General features: G+C 49.4%; 1 protein-coding gene across 1 annotated transcript in view; it reads left to right on the top strand.

Annotated features, from left to right (window-relative positions):
- Positions 1–16,215, top strand: part of itga11a (integrin, alpha 11a) — a 40,624-nt gene that overhangs the window by 21,604 nt on the left and 2,805 nt on the right. Inside the window, exons 12-28 of the mRNA XM_007910019.2 lie at positions 233–381; positions 1,845–1,985; positions 2,585–2,788; positions 4,268–4,398; positions 5,206–5,372; positions 5,741–5,883; positions 5,989–6,099; positions 6,606–6,691; positions 7,476–7,617; positions 9,909–10,007; positions 11,190–11,266; positions 11,583–11,672; positions 12,264–12,354; positions 13,415–13,528; positions 13,885–13,989; positions 14,477–14,590; positions 15,261–15,356. Of these exons, the coding sequence (XP_007908210.2) occupies positions 233–381; positions 1,845–1,985; positions 2,585–2,788; positions 4,268–4,398; positions 5,206–5,372; positions 5,741–5,883; positions 5,989–6,099; positions 6,606–6,691; positions 7,476–7,617; positions 9,909–10,007; positions 11,190–11,266; positions 11,583–11,672; positions 12,264–12,354; positions 13,415–13,528; positions 13,885–13,989; positions 14,477–14,590; positions 15,261–15,356 (2,060 nt within the window). The remainder of the gene's footprint in view (positions 1–232; positions 382–1,844; positions 1,986–2,584; positions 2,789–4,267; positions 4,399–5,205; positions 5,373–5,740; positions 5,884–5,988; positions 6,100–6,605; positions 6,692–7,475; positions 7,618–9,908; positions 10,008–11,189; positions 11,267–11,582; positions 11,673–12,263; positions 12,355–13,414; positions 13,529–13,884; positions 13,990–14,476; positions 14,591–15,260; positions 15,357–16,215) is intronic.

Below are 16,215 nucleotides of genomic sequence, written 5' to 3'. Positions count from 1 at the left end.
TGTTTTATCTCATCTCTAGAGCACATCAGCTCAGCAAATGTGAAAAAACGATCGGTTGAGATGAGCCGTCAAAAGCTGTGACATCCATAGAGTCAGGCGAGGTTCTGAAATCCCGGCAGATATTTTAATCCCATTTCCTCCTCCTCCTTTTCTCCACGTCATAATGATGATACATAACGAGCTCTGTGTGTGTGTGTGTGTGCGTGTGTGTGTGTCTGTGTGTGTTTAACAGGCTACACCATTAATTCGGTGACCCTCGCGCCAAAGAGGAGGTGGTATGTGGCCGGAGCGCCCAGGTTCAACCACACGGGGAAGGTGGTGCTGTTTACAATGAAGAACAACGGGAGCGTGACCATCCGGCAGTCACTGAAAGGACAGCAGGTCTGTCTGTGTGTGTCTGTGTGTTTGTGTGTCTGTGCGTCTTTGTGTCTGTGGGTCTGGGTGTGTCTGTGTGTTTGTGTGTCTGTGCGTCTGTGTCTGTCTGTCTGTGTGTCTCCTCGTCTCCTAAACCCCACCACGTGAGGGTGACTGGTCCATTTTGGAAGTAGAGTAATAATAATAATCCTTGCGTTTGATACAGCGCCTTATCACGTCCTCGAGACGTCTCTAATCGCTTCACAGGATATACTGAAAAGTGGATTGACTGTGTATCTTGTGGGCGAAACGCGGCAGCCAATTGCACACATCGGTGTCCCACAAACAGCCGTGGATTGAGTGACCAATTTTTTTTTGAGGGATTATAAACCCTGGAAAGCGATCCACCAATCGACTGACAACTGGGTTAGGTAAACCGAGGCGTGTGCGTGGAATAAGGAAACGTGCCTAAGGTTTCGGCCCGCTCAGGAATCAAAGCCGGGTCCTCTTCATCTGGTCTTGAACACGTAAGCCCCACACTCTGAGGGGAGAGTACGAGCGACTGAGCCAGGCTCACACACACACATCGAGACACAGCCTTAGATCTAACCCAAAATGCACGCTCACATCTGTTGCGTGTGCAACGAAGCATCACACAATAGCGGCCTCGTGTGAACAAACCATGTATGCAGCAAATTACAGGCCTTCTGTTCAAAGCACTGACGGTGGTTTGCAAAAATTTGCTCCGTCTGATGCGGTCTGCCAAATGCCCAACAGGAATAATGTGTCTTACTGTTACTGTCCCAGTGACGGCTCCAGAAATGTGATTATTTTAGAAACTGCTTCCATTTTTAGCTGGCCAAATAAAACCCTCCCATTCTTTCTCAAAAAAAGCCGTCACTGAATTTTCACATAATAATAATAATAATAATCCTTGCATTTGATATAGCGCTTTTCACGTCGGGAGGACATCCCAAAGCGCTTCACAGAACACACTGTAAAGTGAATTGACTGTATATTTGTGGGCGAACGCGGCAGCCAATTGCGCACAGCAATGTCCCACAAACAGTCGTAGATTGAAAATGACCAATTTATTATTGTTTTTGGTTTTGGAGGGAATATTATTAGGCTCTGTGTGGGGTAAGGAAACTTGCCCAAGGTTTCACTACGTTTTCAGAATTATTACTACTTTGCAGTATATTCTATATATATGGCCTGGCCTGCCCTGCCCTGCCCTGGTCTGCCCTGCCCTGTCCTGACCGACAATCCCCCCATTTAAAATCGCTCATTCACCTCGTTCGCGGCTGTTTATGCACAAATTGGCTGCCTGAAAAACAGTCACTATGCTTGACTGTGAGATGCTTTCTGATGTTATAAGCGCAATAAAAAGGCAAGTCCTTCCTCTCTGTGTGCGGACAGGAGCCTGTTCACACCGAATACCACACGGATTATTGATTATCAGCGGCTAATTTAAGGGCCTGGCTTTTCAGATCGGGTCGTACTTTGGAAGTGAAATAAACTCTCTGGATGTGGACGCTGATGGAGTGACGGACATTCTGCTGGTCGGGGCCCCCATGTACTTCAGCAACGGCAGAGAGAAAGGACGGATTTACATCTACGCCCTCAAGAAGGTAATCGGAACGCACACGTGGGGTCAGTCCTCACGTCAGGACTTGAGCTCGCAGTCTGGGCTGTCGCTCCCAGCACAGTGCTGGGGGGAGGCTGCATTGTTGGACTTGCCATCCTTCAGATGAGACATTAAAACCGAGGCCTAACCGTCTATTACCTGATTAGTTGGATGTCAAAGAGCCCTCAGCGCTGTTGGAAAGAGAAGGGAGTTTCTCTCTCCCAGTGGCCTGGCCAGCAATCCCGCCTCAGATAAAGCTATTTATTAACTCTGTGGCTTTGTGGGTCACTGGAGCGAGCGAGAGGTTTCATGACTGTGAGATTGTTGGTCAGAGAAATTGCCTTCTCTTTCACGAGCAGCACCGCGAGATCTTTGACATCCATCCGAACAGCACACACAGGGAACTCGGTTTTACGTCTCGTCCAAAGGACGGCCCATCCCCTGCGAGAATGCAGCACTCCCCCAGCATTGCATTGGAGCGTCAGCTGAGACTGTGGAGGTTACTGCTGGGGGAGTGCGGTTCTGGGTGGGGGGGTGGGGGGCGCGGGGTGTGTCTCGTACGTTTACAGCTTGCTCTGTTTTTTATTTATGTTACTTTCCCAGAATACCTTTGCCTTCGACAACGTTCTGGAAGTTACCGACCGATCCCAGAACTCTCGCTTCGGCTCCGCCATCGCCGCGGTCCCCGATCTCAACCACGACTTCTACAACGACCTGGTGGTGGGGGCGCCGCTGGAGGACGAGAATCGCGGGGTCATCTACGTGTTTCACGGACTCGAAAGAAACATCCAGCGGAACTACAAACAGGTAGCGAGGGATCGGGCGACACTATACACACCCCGCGGAACCACCAACGTTTTTGCGGCACAGAAGAAGGCTGTTTGTCCCATCGTGTCTCCGCCGGCTCCTTTAAGAGCAATCCTTTCAGTCCCTTTTCGCCTTTCGTTTGACACAGCGCCTTATCGCGTCATTGAGACGTCTCAAAGCGCTTCACTGAATATACTGTAAAGTGTAGTGACCGTGTATTTTGTGGGTTAAACACGGCAGCCGATCGCGCACAGCAGTGTCCCACAAACAGTCGTGGATTGAATGACCCCATTTTTTTTTCAAGGGATTATTACCCCCGGAATGCAATCCGCCAATCGACTAACAACCGGGTTCCTACTTACTGCTGGGTAAACAGTGGCGGGTGGAGTAAAGTTTCGCCCCTCCTGGGAATTGAACCTGGGTTCTCTCGCTAACCACGACACTACGGGCTCTATCCAGGTTACAAGGTTGGGGGCACATTGGGCTCTAAGTTGCAGTGAGAGAGAGAGAGAGAGCCCCAGACAAAGCACAGTCTTGAACACATCACTCTATGATCCAAACCAACAAGCATCTGTTTTGGAGGTTTTAGCGACCTCATACTCTAATCCTAAAGTCACTGGAAAAACCACTGGTATTTGTGGTTCATAAGCCAAAAATGTCTGCTTGTAAACAAAACTGCAGATTGCAATGGATCTGCTGTCTAATTGATCCATCTCTATGATCAGAGAGCACGTTAGTATAACAGAGAACGAGGAACAGTGTAACGGTATCTGTCACAGCAACAGCACAGCTGAGAGGAGACCCGACAAAGGGGCTCACAGTTTAGAGGGTTTTTATATGAGTTAAAATGAGGTGAACTGATTTACACCAGCCAGGGAATGAATAACTGAGCAATGAGGGAATCGATTTAAGATCATCACAAACAAAAACCCAGAGAGAGAAGTTACGAGATTTTTTTTTGGATGCAGTTTAAAAAGTCAGGCAGTCAGTCAGTCAGACAGACAGGCAGACAGGCAGTCAATCAGTCAGTCAGTCAGACAGGCAGTCTGTCCCACACAAACACTAAAATTAGGAATGGAAAATCTGACGAAATCCAGTGGTTTGAAGCAGAATCCATGAGAGGTTTTCAAAGGGAATTGGACGAACGGTAGAAAAGGAAAAATGTGAAAGGATGTGTGGCTGGATGCGAGAGGCGCTGTGTCAAATGTAAAGATTGTTATTGTTAGTATTATTATTATCATTATTAGCCTGGCTCAGTGATAGCACTCTCGCCTCGCAGTCAGAATGTTGTGGGTTCATTTCACCCACAAAACATACAGTCACTTCATTTTACAGTACACCCTGTGAAGCGCTTTCAGACGTCTCGATGACATGATAAGGCGCTGTGTCAAATGCAAGGATTACTATATTATTGTTATTATTGTTGTTGCTGTTATTGTTACTCTCAGGTGTGGTGACCAGGATCTATGTCTCTTACAGAGAATCTCGGCGAGGGAGATCGGGCCAGCGATCCTGTATTTTGGCCGCAGTATCCACGGGCAGCTGGACATGAACGATGACGGGCTGGTGGACCTGGCGGTGGGGGCACTGGGCAGAGCCATCCAGCTGTGGTTAGTGTTCGTGTCTCTTCCCCGGCCCCCCCCGCCTCCCTCCACCCCTCCCTCCAGCCTCGCTCACCCACCACCCCGCCAACCCCCCCTCCTCTCCCCTGTCACCTTGCTCTGCTTATGGCTTTCACCTCAAGCTCTACATGTGCCCAACCACACCACACCCCATCCCCCCTCCCTCTCCCCCCCCCCCCACCCACTGCTACATAACACATGTGTGTCAGCCTGGCTCAGTCAGTCCTGCCCTCCCCTTCAGGTTAGCAGCAACAGGTCTGTACATAGGAACGTAGGAGCAGGAGCAGGCCATTCAGCCCCTCGAGCCAGTTCCACCATTCTATTAGTTCATGGCTGATCTGTACCTCAACTCTATTTACAAAAGACACCAATTGCTTGAGAAGCTATTTGAGAGCTTTTAAAAACACGAGTTGCTTCTTCGTGCTGTGAGGAGAGAATAATAATAATCATAATCCTCACATTTGACACAGCGCCTTATCACAACTTCAAGGCGTCTCAAAGCGCTTCTCAGGATACACTGTAAAGTGCAGTGACTGTGTTTTTTGTGGCCGAGACGTGGCAGCCAATTGCGCACAGCGACGACACACAAACAGTCATGAAGTGATCAACCAATTTTGTTGGCCAGGACACCGGGGGGGAGAGAAACTCCCTTTTCTTTGCGAATAATGCTATGTGGGATCTTTAACGTCCACCTGAACAGACACAGATGGGACTTTGGTTTAACATCTCATGGGAAGGGGTTAGTGTCCCGCTGCTCAGTGACACGCCTGCCTCTGGCCTCTTCCCACCCCTCAGGTCCCGCAGTATCATCCAGGTCAACGCCAGCATGAGGTTCGAACCCCCTAAAATCAACATCTTCAACAAGGACTGCAAGAGGAACGGCAAGGAGTGCAGCTGTATGTCAGTGCTGATCTGCTTCACCATCACAGCCAAGTCTCCCGGACTGCTGAACGACAGCCTCGGTACCTTACCCACTGCAGTAATCATCCCTTCATACCCAGCGAGGGAGGGAGGGAGGGAGGGCAAGAGAGAGCGACAGAAAGATACAGTGATTCAGCAAGGGAAGGCAGGAGGGAGGGAGTGAGGGAGGAAGGGAGGGAGGCAGGGAGGGCAGGAGGGAGGGGGAGTGAGGCAGGGAGGGCAGGAGGGAGGGAGGGAGAGTGAGGCAGGGAGGGCGGGGGGGGGAGGGCGAGAGGGAGGGAGGGCAAGAATGAAGGCGAGCGAGAGCGAGTGAGTTCGAGGGAATTGGGGGACAGAGTTCCAGGGAGACTAAACCACAAGCAGCGAGGCATTTGAAGAAGAGAGTGAAACGCAGCTGATTGTTTTGCAGTTATTCAGTACAACACCACGATCGATGAGCGCAGGTACACACCTCGCGCCCTGTTTGACGAAAACTTTGAGAAAAACGTCCACAACAACATCACCGTGGTGCCCGAGCTGGAGACGTGCGACCAGATCAGCTTCCACGTGCTGGTGAGTGGGGGAGTCACTGCCTGGACTGGGCCCCTGGAAAATGTTTCCTAGTTCCTGCTGGGCTTTGCTGATGTCAGGACTGACTCTCTCTCGCTCTCTCTCTAGGACACGATGGATTATGTGAGACCAATTGGGTTTATATTGGACTTCATGCTTTCAGACCCCGACTATGGCCCAGTGCTGGACGACGGCTGGCCCACCACAGTGAAGACCTCGGTAAGTAATATATATGTGGTGCGGGGGGAACCAACACCATTTGGATGAGATAGATTTGGGGGGGAGGGGGTTCTGTCAAATCCCACGTCAGGACTTGGAGCTCACAGTTCACGGCTGATTAATAAATTGGCAAATTGGGGGAGAGGGGGGGGGGGTTGTTGCCATCCCTCGTTATGATGTTAACAGATGTTAAACCGAGGTCCCGTCTGGTGTTCATCGTGGGGGTGGGGGGGGTGGTGGTCTTAAATTTTGCAATGGCTACAGAACACACAGTCACTACACTTCACAAGATTATGCCTCCTTGGCAACCCTGTTCCAGTTGTCAATCACTGTGGGTTCACAGTATGTCCTGCGAAGAGCATTGACGTTTCCTCCTGACGTGAAAGGCGCTGTCAACATCAAACACAGGGATTATTATTATTATGTAATGTGGACCTTTCCGGCCTGTCTCCTGACCATTGCCCGGCTTACGTTGTCCCCTCTCCTCCTGCCTGTGTGCTGCCCAGCTCGGCTTCTGGAGCGATTGTGGAGAGGACGAGCACTGTGTGCCTGACCTGCTGCTGCGAGTCCAGAGCAATGTTCACGGCTCCAGGTAAGTGCAACGGCAACTCTAACCCCCTCCCTCCCCACTTTCAAATCCCACCTAAAGACCTACCTTTTTGACCGTGTGCTTACGGTCACCTCATCCCCTCCCTCTCCCCTCGGCTCGTGGTCAGACTCCAGGGGTGGGGCGGGTGGTGGGGCGGCTGCTGTATTGTCAGACATGCTGTCCTTTGGATGAGACCTTGTCTGTGCCTGTTCGGGTGCTGGACGAGATAAGATCTAGACCAGCAAGGATACAGGTTCAATGCCTCGTGTGTGCTGTACTGTGCTGTGCTGTGCTGGGAGCCCAGGTTTGGGGTTTAATGAGGAAACCAGGGGAGGACACAGCACTTTCACATCTGGAACTCGAGAGCACTGGAGCAGATCACGATTTTGGCCAGAATTTACAAAACCTGATTAAAGTGTGAAATTGCTCACTCAAGATTTAAGAGGAAAGCCAGAGAGCTTCAGTAGTGTGACCTAGAGTCCCATCAATCACTCACCAACTCCCTCTCTCTGTTTCTTTCTCTCTCTCTCTCTCTCTCTCTCCCCACCCACTCTTCCTATCTCTCCCTCCCCCTCTCTACCTGTCTCTACCTTACCCCATCTTTCCTCTCCTCCTCTCTCTCTCCCTCACTCACTCACTCACTCCCTCCCTCTCACTCATTCACTCACTCTATCCTTCATTTCCTTCCTCCTTCCCTCCCTCTCTCTCCCTCTCTCACTCATTCACTCACTTCCTCCCTCCCTCCCTCCCTCCCTCTCTCTTTCACTCACTCACTTCTTTCCTCCAGCCAATTCCCCTTCAGTATAGAGAGCAGCAGGAGGCGGCTGGTGCTGGAGGTGTGGTTGGAAAACCGACGAGAGAATGCGTACAACACGGTGCTGAATGCCACCTTCTCCAGGAACCTGCGATTCGCCACAATGGTGCAGCGGGTAAGCAGTCAATGATTTACTGTCGCCAACAAATGGTGGGGAATGAGACCTGAGACCAAACCAATCAAACAGTCCAGTAATGTAGTGGTTAGAGCACTCGCCTCGCAAGCGAGAGGACCCACGTTAGACTCCCGGGCAGGGCAAAACCTTAGGCAAGATTTCTTACTCCGTACACCTCTATTTACCTTGTGGAGTCCTGTAGCTCAGAGGTTAGAGCACTCGCCTCGCAAGCGAGACATCTGGGTTCAATTCCAGGCCGGGCGAAACCTTGGGCAAGTTTCCTTACTCCACACGCCTAATAATAATCCCTCCAAAACAAAACAATAATAAATTGGTCATTTAAATCCATGACTGTTTGTAGGACAGACGCTACTGTGCGCAATTGACTGCCGTGTTTCACCCACAAATATACAGTCAATTCACTTTACAGTGTCTGCTGTGAAGCGCTTTGAGACGTCGAGAAGACGTGAAAAGCGCTATATCAAATGCGAGGATTATTATTATCATATTATATTATTATTATTACCAAGTAGTAAATTGGAACCTGGTTGTTAGTTGGATCGCTTTGCAGGGTTAATAATTGGCTGTCGCAGAATAAACAGTCAATTTGCTTTACAGTATATTCTATCAAGCGCTTTGCGACGTCTCAACGAGGTAATAAGGCGCTATATCAATTGCAAAGATTATTATTATTATAGATTAAGAGTGGATTTAAAGTGTTTTCCATGGGGATGGAATCAAATGTCAAATAGAAATTAACTTGTAAAAGGAACCAAATAAATGACAAAGGTGGAGAGGGGGTGAGAACAGGGTCCTGGCCCACAAGATTGTAGAGGCAGAACCAGTTAATGTGTGTAAAAGGCAGATGGAGAGATAGTTGGGAAGTGAGGGGATGGGTGGTTGTAGAGGAAATTTGTGGGAAATGGGATTGGAATGCTCTTGCCGGCTCGACATTCCAAAATATGATCTTTGGGGCTGGAAAAAAAAATCTAAACAGCAATTAATAAACTCGTAACTAAACCACAGTTACAGATGTCAGACGCACTTTTTATGTTGTGTTAGCCTAGTTAGTTTGGTTTGGATTTTTGTCAGCTTTACCATAGGGGAGCAGGTTTGTTTCCCCCCCCCCCCTCCCAACAACAACAACAGACAACAACAAAATTACATTTGTAAAGCGCCTTTCACATTGGGAGGACGTCTCAAGGCGCTGGACAGACAGAGGTACGACCCGAGCTGGGGGGTTGGGGTCAGGGAGGGTGGAGGGCGGTGGGGGAAGCAGGGAGATCGAAAGCATACACTCACACAGAACCTTTCTTACAGACCTGAATTTGAGATCTCTCCCAGTTTCCCCCCCTCTCACATGTTTACGGACACACGCACACAATTTCAATCCGAACGACTGTTTGTGGGACACCGCTGTGCCCAATTGACTGCCATGTTTCGCCTACAAAATATACAGTCTATTCACTTCATAGTGACCTCTATGAAACACTTTGAGACGTCTCAATGAGGTGATAAGGCACTATATGAAATGTAAGGATTATTATTATTATTATTATCCAGCGTTGGGTATTGATTGGACGGGTGACTGGTTGACCGTTGATGAAGGTCCCGCTGTGTCCTTGCCCTCTGCCCACCTGTTCTCTGTAACCCAGGGTCTATAAACAGCTTTATTACATCGAATGCAGCACAAACTCCAACCACATGGTACCAACCCTCGCTCATAAAATGTTGCTGCCAACATGTTTGAATATCTGAAATCTGTGCTTTGGGAGAAATCTTCCTTCTTAGGGACTGGACATTGCTCTTGGACACGTTGAGGGAAGGAGGGAGGGAGGGTTGGTTGGTTGGTAATGGTAGTGAAAGGCGGGGGACGGGGAGATCTGGACTACATGGCCTGATCTGAGCAGATTTACCCTGATATAACAATGTACAACACCAATATGTATGTGTGTGCAACTCATACAGCAGGGGGATCCAGGAATCTTACATCCAGTAGCCCAGTGACACTGAGGCCACTCACAGTACCTTTCAGGTTTCAGAGGACATCCCAAAGAGCTTCACAGGATTTACTATAACATGTAGTGACTTTACAGAGTTAATGGCTATCAACATCTCCATTATTGTGGTGTACGACTATAAGGATGGTTAAAAGGAGACCAAGACCTTGATCTATTTTCATCTCACAATTCCTGTGTTCCAATGACTGTGGCGTCATCTGCACTAACAACAGACTCTGACAGGAGGTAATGGAACCCGGTCTCCTCTTTCCTTCTCTCTCTCTCTTACAGGATGACAGTGACGCTAAAATCGATTGCTTGAATCTGGAAAAGGGGCAAAGAAACAAACTGTGCACTGTGGGGTACCCAGTCTTCAGATCCCAATCCAGGGTAAGTGACTGGGGATTGGGGCCAGCCTGTGAAATTGGACACACATTAGAAAGAGAGAAGCATTAAAGCGCTCTGTGGCGCTATATAAATGTTGCTGTTATTGCAGGGCAGGGGGTGGGCTGCGGGTGGGGGAGTAAATGGATGATTGCTCTCGGAGACCCGGCAAAGGCAAGATAGGCTAAATATTCTCCCTCTGTGCTGTTATCTCTGTGATTCTCTGATAAGCCTTTCCAAGTCGAAAGGAGCATAACAACACACACGTCATCAACAGGGACTGTTCATACTCAGCTCCTGTTAACCCTGCGAGCCAAAGCCCCAGAGGGTAGGGCATTGCCAGCTGGTGATGTGCAACCTTCAGTGTGGAAGGGCGACTCACTCCTCTAACATGCAACTCCTCTAACGTTACCACGTTCGTCAGACACACGGCTGCCCGAAGAGAGAAAAACATTTCACAGGCTGCCTTCGCTGGCTGTGAGCTGCCAAGGAGATAAAGAAGCATGCGTGTGCGTGGCAGTGTGTGTCCTAATGAGTGCCAGAACAGAGTCCAGTCGAGGACACAATCTCAGCCACAGAACTCAAGGCGTATTTCCTACAATGTGTTGCGCACAGATGTAAGCTACTCCCGGCTTTTAAACGTAACGAATAGTCTTGATCTTTTTAAAGCGGGGGTGGTGCGGGGCGGGGTTGGGCGGTGTGTGAAAGGAAAATAAAACCATGTTATTTTTGGCAGCGCGGTTTAAGGAGGAATCTTAGCATTTTCTTTTTAAAATTTTCTTTCAAATAAAAAAAATACTAAATTAATAATAATTTGGTCACTCAAATCCACGATCGTTTGGGGGCCGATACCACACGCCATTGCCCACAAAACACAGTCACTCCACTTTACAGTGCATCCTGTGAAGCGCTTTGAGACGTCTGGAAGACCTGATGAGGCTCTGTATCAAATGCAAGGATTAATATTATTATTATTATTATTATTATCCTGTGACACTGTGTGTGGGGTGGGTGGGTTTGCAGACCAGCTCCTATGCTCTGCTCACACCAGGTTTGGTGAGGTGCCAGGGCTCTCTGTTCTCTCCGCTTGGCCGAGTGGCAGAGCTGAGAGAGAGCTGGGGTTTGCTCTGATCAGAGGCTGCTGACTGCTTCTCAGCGCTGGTCTCAACCCATCTTCCTCCTTCGCAGGTCGCTTTCCGCTTGGAGTTCGAGTTCAGCCATTCCGTCTTCCTGGGTACCGTGGAGGTGGTGCTGACAACCAGCAGGTGTGTACAGCCAACGACGTGATAAGGCGCTGTATCAGCTGCAAGGATTATTATTATTATTACCTGCGCTTGTTGTAAGTGCTCCGAGACGCTGCCCTGTGTGAAGGGCATTATAGGAATGCAAACAAGAACAGAAGTCGCTGGGAACACTCAGCAGGTCAGGCTGAGTCGTTGACTCACTTTCCTTTCTCCATAGATGCTGCCTGACCTGCTGAGTGTTCCCAGCGACTTCTGTTTTTGTTTTCAGGTTTCCAGGGCCTGCAGTATGTTGTGTTTTGACTATATAAATGCAAGTTGTTGTTGATGTCATACCCAGCGACGGTGATGAAGCAGAAGAGACTCTGGCTGACAACACCTTCCACCTGTGGGTGCCAGTGCGATATGAAGCTGATCTCCTGCTCACAAGGTACACGTCTGCCCTCCGTGTAGCCCACTTGGCTCTGTCCATAGCTCTCTCTCTCTCTCTCTCTAACCAATGGACCAGGAAGCTAATGGTTCCCACACCCGTTTGGTAGCTCACAGTCTTGATTTGGAAGGGAGGGGGCCGGAGCCCTGGGTTGTCGGAGTTGTCGTCCTTCGGGTGAGACGTTTAAACCAAAGCTCGGTCTGCCTATTCAAGTGGATGTCAAAAATCCCACGTCACCGTGCAAAAAGAGAAGGGAGATTGGCCAACAATCCCCTAAATAGAATCGGTCGCTCACTCCATGTGGGACGCCGCTGTGCGCAATTGGCTGCCATGTTTCTCCCACATGATACACAGTCAATTCACTTTACAGTATATCCTGTGAAGCGCTTTGAGACGTCTCCACGACGTGATCAGGCGCTGTATCAAATGCAAGGATTATTATTATTATTATTATTATTATCAACTAATTCAGCTGATTGAGAATGGATCAGTATGGAGAACAATCAGGCCCCGCTCACACTGTGTGCTGCTGAGGATCTGAGGCGAGAGGTCTCGGGGTTTACACGTGTGTTTTTTTTTTGCCCCCGGCAGGGAGTCCAACCCAATGCATTTCGAGGTGCAATCCACTCATGACCCGGACACCGGCGACGACCGCGATCCTCCATTCAACTTCACCTTCACGGTAAAAAGCGGTTTTGGTTCAGGCGGCCGTCAGCTCGATATCTCTGATAGTCATCGATTTAAAAAAAACGTGATAAGGCGCTATATCAAATGCAAGGATTATTATTATTATAATCAGCTCCCTCCTCTCGTCGGCACGCCATCAATCTCCACCACTGCTAAGCGCTCTGAGGCGCTGCCCCCCACCTGAAGAGCGCTATACAACTGCATGTTGTTGTTGTTGTCGCCTGCCTACAGCTTTGCGCGTTAACGAGAATCATGTCCTGTTGCAAATGAGGGGAAACAACAACAACAACTTGCATTTAACTATAGCGCCCCTCACACAGGGCAGCGTCCCAGAGTGTTTGAGGGGAATCTCAGTGAGGATGGGGGTTAACAACCTGCATTGTATTTTACACACGGCTAAAGGCTGCCCTCAGATGCTAAGCGCATTCCAAAAGAATCTGTACGGAAATTCAGCAAATATCTATCCCAGAGCTGTCTGTATGGAAAGTCAGACACTATCTCTTGAGGAACAGAGCTGGAATGTTGAGGAGACCTTCCAGGGAACCTGTTTGGAGTTGTTGGCAGCTTTCCGTGGAGGTGATGAAGTGGAAAGAGTGCGGAGATCTCCATAGGGATCAGGGTGGGATGACCGGCCAAGATATCTCAGTTTCACGTTGAATTGTAAGCCTCTCTCCCTTTCACAGGCTGTTTCCTGGCTTCATCTCATCTCTCTTGGAAAAGAGCTTGGAATTTGGTGGGGGGGGTGGGGGGGAAATGGTTCTCCTTTTCCCTCCCTCCCCCTAGGTCACCAGATCAGCTGACAAACAGATAGTTGCCCCCCTCAATAATACATCGATCAATCATGACCCAGATTTGTGGCTTTTTTTTAAAAAAAAGGTTACGTGTGGGATAGGAACACGGAGATTGCTGCCGAATAAAAATCAAGTTTTAGTTAGTTTGGGTTGGGGGTGGGGGGTGCGGTGTAATTGGCCGGGGGAAAGTTGGGAGGGTTTGGGAATTAGGGGTGTGAGATGGCTCCTTTCCTGACAGGCACTGTTTTTCCCGTTGGTTCCCAGCTGCAGAATATGGGCCGCTTTCCGGTGGGACGGCTGTTGGTGACAGTGACGGTCCCGGCCATGACTGAGGCCAACAACCTGCTGCTACTCCTGACTGACAACACCACCGACCCTGTGAGTGCTCCCGCCATGACCCCCGCGCCCCCCCCACACGACCTCCACCCCTTCTGACCCCAACTCCCAGCTCAGGTGCAAAGCTCACTGACTGTCCAGCACTCTTGGACGTCTTTCCGATGTGAAGGGCCCAATACAAGTGTCATTTGTTGTTGTTGTTGTTGTCGTCGTCGTGACCCTGGCCCCAATCCCGCCGGAGCCATCACCAGACTCCGATCCCCGCAGCCTCCGACCTCGCCTCGTGCTCCTGACACACCCGGGACTGGAAACGCGGCAGCCAATTGCGCGCAGCAGGCGTCTCTCACACAGTCGTGGATTAAGTGACCACATTATTGTGGTTATTATTTTGGTTGCAGGTGGACGGGATGCGGTGCAGTCTGATCAACCACCCGGACATACAGCGATGGCACCTTGGTGCCCGAGACACTACCCTCGAGGACCTCAGACACCACGAGAAGCTGGTAACGAGAGCTGGCGCCGGTTTAGCGAGTGGCGGGGGGGGGGGGTTAACCTGTCCGTCTGTCTGTCTGTCTATCGGTCTCTGCGATCTGTTCCGAGTGGAATATCAGACACACAGATAGGCGCAAATCACAGACTATTACAACAACAACTACTAATTGCATTTATATGGCACCTTTCCACATCAGGAGGACGTCCCAAGGTGCTGGACAGTCAAGGGTTTGCACTTGACCTGGGGGTGGGATTTGAGAGGGGTTGAGAGTAAGAGGGTTTGGGGTGGGGGTGGCTGGATGACCGAAGGCATAGTCGAAGAGGAAAGTCTTGAGATATGCTGCTGCATTTCGCTCACAAAATATTCAATCAATCCACTTTACAGTATATTCTCTGAAGAGCTTTGAGGCGTCTCAACGGCATGTTAAGGCGTTACGATAAATGCAAGGATTAATATTATTATTAGCTTATTATTTTTATCTTCTGGCTGTGTGACAGGACGCCAGCAATGCCAAGTGTACTTCACTGCTGTGTGAGGTGGCGGATTTGGGCGCCAGTGAAATGTACAGCATCCACATCTTTGGCCGGTTACAAATGGACTCGCTTACAGCAGTGAGTAGAAAGGAACTTCTCAGTGACATCGGGGCAAACTGTAAAACTCTGTGCCAATGGGATTTCAGCATAATGTTGGAGGATATAAAACGGAGCCTGGGTTTAATTTAAATTCCACATTCCTTTCGACTTTCTTCATCCTAAATAACACAAGCACACATTAATTTTCTTTGAAAGCTATATATTATTGTCCTGCAGTAAAGGAAAAGTTTGGAGGGGAGGGTGGAAGGAGAGAGGCTGGGGGAAGCAAGACACTGGATTCAAAGCCACAAACCCAGAACTCACTATTAAAATGTGCATGAGTTGGGTTTTTTTAATCAGTCAATCAAGTGTCTGACACATTGTGAAAACTCATCTCCGTGCTCAAGAGTATCCAAACCAGATTGAGCATTGCACATATGCACAAACGGAAATTTCCGTGTGTCTGGAATGGAACACGCACTCTCTCTCTTTCTCCTAAATGACGCACTCTGCTAACCTAATCCCGGAGACTGTTGGGCGCAGGTTGGCAAGAGCCAAGGCTTGGGGGATCCCAGAGTGTGTATAAATGCGAGTCAGAGTGACCTCAAGGATTCTGGGCTGCTTTAAGGTGCCTCCCTCTCGGGAGTGTAATATCTAGTGAGAATCTCAATGTACTGTCTCTTCTCTGCCCCCCACCCCCCCCACACAGCTGAAGTTCCGGTCGCTGCTGCTTGTAACCACTGCCTCACTGGAGATCAAGGAACCGAGGCCCATGTTCATCCGGGAAGACAGGAGAAGCCGGCACGTGAGTGACACGCTGCGGGGCTGAGCGGGGGATTAGTTGATTGGCGGATGGCTTTCCAGGGGTAATAATCCCTCCAAAAAGATAATAATAATAATAATTCAATCACTCAATCCACAACTGTTTGGGGACAGTGCTGTGCGCAATTGGCTGCTGCTTTTCACCCACAAAATACAAGGTCACTCCACTTTACAATACAGTATGTGACGTGATAAGGCGCTATATCAAATGCAAGGATTATTATTATAATATAATTCCCGGGAGCCGGGGTGAATAGTGGGACAGATTTATCGGAAGCAACATCCTCTCCCCCCCACGCACATATTCTAACCCTCCCCCACCCCTTCACCCCCCCATTTCAGTCTTTGTCAAGTGCTTTGAGACGTTCTCCATATTGTGTCAGTGTAAATTGTTGTGGATTATTGTCCCTTTAACCAAACGTCTGTGCTGTCCTGTCCCTGATGAGGTTGACACGTCACACAGGAATGTGCAGGAGCGGAAACACCATCTGCCACAGGCTCCGAGCAAAATAAATAACCTTATGTAATACTCACGCTCTCGTGACATCACTCTCTCTCTCTCTCTTACTCATGCCTCGACCCATTTCTTCCCGAAACGGCTCTTTAATTCCCTCTTGAAATTGCTAACACAATCTGCCACCTTTGGGATATTCAGTCCTGTCCACTGTGTGTGTGTGTATGTGTGTCACTCACACAAGCGAGAGGACCTGGGTTCGATTCCCGGGCAGGGCGAAACGTTAGGCAAGTTTCCTTACTCCACACGCCTCTGTTTATCTAGCAGTAAGTAGAAACCCAGTTGTTAGTCGATTGGTGGTTCGCTTTCCGGGGGTAATAGTCCTTTC

Source organism: Callorhinchus milii, unplaced genomic scaffold, assembly GCF_018977255.1.
Source record: "Callorhinchus milii isolate IMCB2004 unplaced genomic scaffold, IMCB_Cmil_1.0 Scaffold22, whole genome shotgun sequence".
Classification (NCBI taxonomy): Eukaryota; Metazoa; Chordata; class Chondrichthyes; order Chimaeriformes; family Callorhinchidae; genus Callorhinchus; species Callorhinchus milii.
The sequence above is the reverse complement of the archived record's forward strand: the minus strand, read 5'-3'. Positions and strand labels throughout refer to the sequence as shown.